Source organism: Pongo abelii, chromosome 19 (assembly GCF_028885655.2).
Source record: "Pongo abelii isolate AG06213 chromosome 19, NHGRI_mPonAbe1-v2.0_pri, whole genome shotgun sequence".
NCBI classification, from domain to species: Eukaryota; Metazoa; Chordata; class Mammalia; order Primates; family Hominidae; genus Pongo; species Pongo abelii.
This window is the reverse complement of record NC_072004.2, coordinates 90911924-90917935: the sequence shown is the minus strand read 5'-3', so window position 1 is coordinate 90917935 and position 6012 is coordinate 90911924. Positions and strand designations below refer to the sequence as shown.

The window sequence follows — 6012 nt, the reverse complement described above, 5'->3', positions numbered from 1 at the left end:
CACCAGCATAGATGGAGGAAGGTTTAGGTCTCCCTTTGTCAGCCACCACCGTGGGTGGGCAGACCCTGGAGTGGCCTTACAGACCAGCCACAGGTATTTCTTAGCAATTGACACATTTTAATACAAACCAGTCTACATTCATTCCTAAAAGGCTCATTTCCAGTAAAAAATATACACCAGTAGAAACTTCTCCCAGAACTGGGGCAGAGGCTGAGGAGACCTGGGCCAGATTCCCCAAGACTGACAGGCAGCCAGCTTGAGCCAGGCACAGGAAGAGGCTCCAGGGTGAAGCAGGGGCCCTGCTCCATCTTCAGGTTCAGGCGGGAGACTCCCCCACAGAGGGAGGGAGGGGGGGGAGGCACTCGGGGCCACATCCAGGCAAGCACCACCACCCTGCCCTCCACGGCAGCCTTGGGAGTTGGACGCGTCGGCCAAGGCTGCTGCTGTTGCTTCTCCAAAGAAGGTTTGCTTCAAGGCCGTGTCCAGGGACCCACGAGCAGAGGCACTGGGGGGCAAGGGATCCCCAAGGGGGCAAGGGATCCCTAAAGGGGGTAGCTCACAGGTGAGGGGGGTTGAGGGCCCCTCTAGGGAGCGCCTGAGGCCATACATTCAAGAGTGTCCCTGGTGAGGCCCAGGGAAGAGCCAGGACTGGCCAAGGGCCCAGGCCGTCAGCTCCTCCACAGTGAGCCCCAGGGCTCAGGAAGACATCGGGGTCTGACACGGGGAGCTGGGTTTCCAGTGCCACGGGTGCAGGAGCAAACCTGGAAACATTCATGATACCAACTCCCCTGTTCAGAAATGGGTCTGGCTTTAGCCCCAGGGACGGGGGCAACTACAGCCACCACAGCCAGTGGCTCAGAAGGGAGAGTTCATGCCCAGCTTAGTTTCAAACTGCAGCTTCTGTCGCTTCTGGTAGCGGACTCGGACCCTGGTGGGGCAGGAGATTAAAGTACAGGTTGGCAAAGATCCTTAGACCAGGGGCCGGGGCAGGACACCAGAGGAGGAGGGAGGGATGGGCAGCGGAAAGGTGGGGGAGTGTCGCCAAGGGAGTAACAGGTTTAGGGAACATGACTGAGCCCAGAGGGAGGCGCCCTGCTGACAGCTCACCGAATCTCATGTAGCTTCACGATCTCATTGGTCACCACCACAAGGACCAGGGACAGGCAGCCCAGGAGCCATGTCAGCAGGGGCACGTCCTCCAGGCCAAAGTGGACGTGGCTGTCTCTGTGCGTCCACAGCTGCAGGTCCACGGCCGTCTGGACCACCTGACCCAGCAGCCTGTAGGAGGTGGCGGCCCCGTGTGAACCTGACACTGCTTGCTTCCTTCCCTGCTCTTCCCAGTATAACAGTTAGCTCAGGCAGGGCACAGTTAAACCTCTGGCCCCGGTCCCACCCTCCAATCCTAGCCCTGCAGAAGGCCCTCTCCTCCCCAGCCCGCACTCCGCCCTCCATCCTAGCAATACTCACACCACAGGCACTGTCACGGCCCACCAGAGGTTGGTCAAGGGGCTCTTTCTCCACAGGGGCTTGGTGCGATGCACATGGGTGATGGAAATGAAGACTGGGGAAAGTGGGGCGATGTGGGGGTCAGACTTCCGCAGTGGGGCTCTTCTCCCACCATCATCCACGCCCTCCCAGGGAGCCCTCTCACCAGTGTGCAGGACAATCAGGGCGGCCGTGAGCTTCTGAGCCGACAGCAGTCCGTTGGCAAAGTCCTCAAACCAGGCTGGAGCCCTGTCGTCATTGCTGCCAAAGTGAGGCATGGGCTCAGCCCCTCTGGGGCCACAGGGAGGTAGGCTGGGGTGGGGAGGGAGGAAGCCTTGAGGCGAGGCAGGCGATGGGTGGATCTCTGGGGCTGGGACCCACCTGGGCAGCATGACGGAGGAGCAGTTGGTGAGGTTGCGGTCCCGGGAGCTGTCACAGAAGCTCTGCAGTGTGAAGCCAAAGCAGATGAGGCAGGAGCTGATGGTCAGGCTGAACTTGAGCAGGAAGCAGAGCAGGAAGTAGTGCTGGGTCTGCCGGGGAACAAGGCCAGTCACTCCTGGGGCGCACAGCCCCTCTGCCGGCTGCTCCTAGCTCTTCCACGTACTCAACGGGCTCTTAGTAAATGGTCAGGCCTGGGGGGATAGGGAGCTCAAGCCCCAGCAAGGGTCTTTCCCAGCTCTGTGCCACTACCTCCTCTTTGATCTGGGGGAAGACTAGGAACCAAGTACCGGAGTTCTGCTGGAATCCCCCATCCAGAGCCTTCCAGATCAGCCCCTCTCTCCTCCCCCAGCCCTCAGTCCCTTCCATGCTCACGTGCAGGGCTCACAGGGTCAGCTTTGCTTACCTTCTTGGGAATGGACTGGAGGTTTTTCCCCGTTGCCATAGACATAATGGAGCTATGGGGGGGCTTCCCCAGCAGAGAGATGCTGAAAAGCAGAGATCAGGTAGAGGGATGGTGACAATGACCCTCTGTCCCTCAATTCTCACAGAGGGAGCCTCTAGGGAGTCTTGCGCATAAGGTCGAGTCTGGTGAGGGGATGGAATAAAATAAAGGCTGGACGGCAGTGGCTCACACCTGTAATCCCAGCACTTTGGGAGGCTGAAATGGGCAGATCATTTGAGGTCAGGAGTTCAAAACCAGCCTGGCCAACATGGGAAAAACTCATCTCTACTAAAAATACAAAAATTAGCCAGGCGTGGTAGTGGGTGCCTGTAATCCCAGCTACTCAGGAGGCTGAGGCAGGAGAATCACTTGAGCCGGGGAGGCGGAGGTTGCAATGAGCAGAGATTGCACCATTGCACTCCAGCCTGGGTGACAGAGCGAGACTCTATCTCAAAAAAAAAAAAAAAAAAAAGACAAAGGGGGTTCCCTCCATGCCTCCTGTACCAGAGGAGGTGAGCCCTGAGCAGTTCCAGAACCTTGGGCTCCTGGGGCTGCAAAGTGACATCCAGACACCTCCTGCTTAGGCATGGGGGGCGGGGAAGCTACATGGCGTCTCACCTGAGCAGAGGGTAGCAAAAGCAGGACAGCCACAGGATGTCGGTGGTACTCAGGAGTGGCGGCAGCTGGACCAGGCAAGAAAGAAACTAGACCAGGAAAGAAGCCAAGAGCCACAGTTCGATTCAGGCAAATAATAAGGGCATAGGAGCCCCTGAGCTCCCTTGCCCTGGGCCCAGATAGATGCTCACATCCCGCCAGAGGGAACAGGGGCCGGAGGGAATACTCTTCTGCCAATGAAGGTCATCTCAAAAAGCCCAGGGGCTTCACAGAGGCTCTGGGGGGACCCCTTGACTGTACTGCTAACCCCAGCCTCCCTCCTCAGATTTTCAGCTGGCCCCTAAGTGAAGGGGTGAGTGGCATGGGGGCAATGCCTGTGCGGGCCCCACCTCACCTGGATGACCACGAGAGTCAGCTGGCACTGCAGCAGGAAGAGGAAGCATTTACGGATGCCATAGGTGGCGTGCCGAGCCTAGGGACCGAGAGGGACAGATTATGGCCTGGGTCTGCCTGGCCTCTCCCAGGCCCAACAGCTGACACACTTTAGCCAAGAGCCAGACACCCAGGATGCTTCTACGAGGGGAGCAGAGGCGAATGTAACTGCCTGGGAGAGCCCGCTTGGAGGGCTGGGGAATGAGGTCCCCGGGTCCAAACAGGTCCTGTGCTGCTACTCCCACCCCAGGCGGGTCCTGTCCTGCGTCTCTCCTCCTCTGCCTGCTGAAGCACCCACCTGTTCGATAAGCCGGATGATGCTGATGGTCTCCTCCCGGCGAAAGGTCAGGGAGCAGGGCAGGCTGTTGAGCTGCCCTGACAGCTGCAGGGGAGAAGGGCCATCCGAGGCCTGGGCCATGCTGGTGCTGGTGGCGTAGCCAAAGGTCTCCCAGGAGCAACGGGACGGGTACAGGGGATCCAGGGCAATGCTGCTCAGGGTGGGGGACACACACACTTCAGCTGTATCTCCCACAGGACTGGGCACCCCACCCTCTTCTCCCACCGTGCCCAGGTGCATTGGTCCCAGCCAGGGCGAGGTCGGCTATGGTACACACCCCCAGCCCCACACAGGCCCATCTGATCCTCCGGTCTGGGAGGTAGAGGCTGGCCCGCAGGCTCCAGGGTCCTGCCCTGACCTGATGTCGCTCTGGAGGAAGAGGCAGCTGTTCCGCAGGTTGGCAGAGCTGCCCAGGCAGCAGGTCACCTCCCCGTACTCTTGCATGATCTTTATCATCTCACACATGGCTGAGGACAGCGTATGAGGGCACCAGAGTCAGGCAGGCAGAGCACCATGTGGGCGCTGGGCAGAGACCCATGGGACAGGAGAGCAGGAGGCAATGGGAGGTGGGCCCCTCTTTGAAACAATCCCACCCCCAGCGGCAGGATCATGTGAACATTGGCAATTCTGACTCCAACCCACAAGATTCCCCAGCTAATCCCAGCCCAGGTTCCTTCACTCCCTGCATGGGAAACCTACATCCCTCCAGAGCCCACGGGGTACCCAGGCCCAGGCAGAGCTCAGCTGAAGGGACCAGGTTGCCCAGGTACCCATGGCCACAGCACTCACTCTCTGGGGTGCAGTCGGTGAAAAGGGGCACTAGCAGGGGCACGTTGTCAATGTTCTGCAGGTGGGGCCGCACTTGGTGGATACCCCGGGGCAGCTTGGCCTGGAGAAAGCAGAGATGCCAGTGGCTTCGGGATGGGGATCAGCATCCCTCCCCTCCACTGCCTACCCACTACCTCTCTACCTCTCCCCTGGACCAGCTATGGGACCACTACAGGAACACGTGAGACAGAGCCTGCCATCGTACCCGGTTGGAGTCCTCCAGGAAGCTGGGGATGTCGCTGTCCGTAGGCTGGAAGCTGATGAGGTCCGAGTGGCCCTCCTCCTCCATGAGGAGGAGCCCTTCTGCATCATCTCGGGACACTGTGGGGACAAAAGCCTCTCCCTCACCTTGGGGCCAGCCTTCTGGGGGCCTGTCCTTGCCCTGCAGAGAATTTCCTGCCTGTGTCCACTCCTTCCTGCTGACTACTGTTTCCCGCAGGGACATCAGAGCCATTTCCCAAGGGAATGTACTTAACCGGAGGGCTCTCCGGAGGCTCTTCCTGGCTGCGGCTCTGAGGAAGGGAATCCTCCCACCGCCACCCCATCCCCACCCCACGCCTTTGCCCTTACCCTGATTCAGGTCATCATGCAGGGAGCCTGCGTGGCTGGGGCTGGAGGGGGGGATCTCGGAGCCAGGCATGTCACCGTTGGGTGTGAGGGAGATGTGGCAGTTCCAGCCTGTCTCCAGGCCCATTTTTTCTGCAAACACCTGTGAAAGGCAGACGGCCGTGAACATATGAGCCCAAAAGCCCGTGGGAAACAGAGTTAGTCGTGGCAGAGGGGATGGCTCTCCCCACCTTGCTTTTGAGCTCATCCTCCAAAGAGAAGTAGACAAAGCGGATGCAGGCGTTGACAAGCCCATCGATGAGGCGCACGATGTCCAGCCGGGCCTGGTACTGGGAGGACACCATGCCCATGAAGATCTGGCCGCTCAGGGCCTGCATGCAGTCTTCCTTCTCCAGCACCTCCCCGATCCCTTCTTCAGGCAGGACACACAGGACACAGCCCGATCAGGACACCCAGGAACCAGCCCAGGGCCACACACACAGATGCCACACCCAAATCAATGAGCATACGGGCCCCAGGGGACCACACACAGCCACGTACACACACAGCCAAGACACATGAAGAAGCCGACAGACACAAGAGAAAAGACAATGAAAGGTATGCATCAGTCAGGTAGCCGAATCTGAGCTGGGAGCCTCGACAAGGCATGGCTTCAGCTCCTGCCCAGGGGGGACTGGCCCCACCCTCAGCAACTGCTTCAATTCACAGACTCTTGGGTTCAAAAAACCCGGGAAGTGTGCGTGTCTGGTGGGAATGGGGTGGCGTGGTGGAGCTTCTGGGCCCCTCTGCACCAGCAGGGTGACAGACTTGGTCTCCTGTCTGATCCTACCAAGCCTAATGCTCTATGAACGCTCCTTGGTAACTT

The 6012-nt window shown here is 59.4% G+C and overlaps 1 protein-coding gene across 15 annotated transcripts in view; it reads right to left on the bottom strand.

Annotated features, from left to right (window-relative positions):
* Positions 1 to 96: 96 nt before the first annotated feature.
* Positions 97 to 6012, bottom strand: part of TMEM94 (transmembrane protein 94) — a 43311-nt gene continuing 37395 nt past the window's right edge. For 8 of the 15 annotated variants that reach the window (XM_063718929.1, XM_063718932.1, XM_063718936.1 and 5 more), the window contains 13 exons: positions 5378 to 5559; positions 5151 to 5289; positions 4786 to 4901; positions 4542 to 4641; positions 4111 to 4219; positions 3714 to 3903; positions 3378 to 3455; positions 2987 to 3072; positions 2330 to 2411; positions 1867 to 2015; positions 1468 to 1746; positions 1108 to 1278; positions 97 to 928 (listed from right to left, as the gene is read on the bottom strand). In XM_063718929.1, the coding sequence (XP_063574999.1) occupies positions 856 to 928; positions 1108 to 1278; positions 1468 to 1746; positions 1867 to 2015; positions 2330 to 2411; positions 2987 to 3072; positions 3378 to 3455; positions 3714 to 3903; positions 4111 to 4219; positions 4542 to 4641; positions 4786 to 4901; positions 5151 to 5289; positions 5378 to 5559 (1754 nt within the window). In that variant the 3' untranslated portion in view covers positions 97 to 855. The remainder of the gene's footprint in view (positions 929 to 1107; positions 1279 to 1467; positions 1747 to 1866; positions 2016 to 2329; positions 2412 to 2986; positions 3073 to 3377; positions 3456 to 3713; positions 3904 to 4110; positions 4220 to 4541; positions 4642 to 4785; positions 4902 to 5150; positions 5290 to 5377; positions 5560 to 6012) is intronic. The other 7 variants (XM_024234803.3, XM_024234802.3, XM_054537335.2 and 4 more) reach the window with 3 other exon arrangements.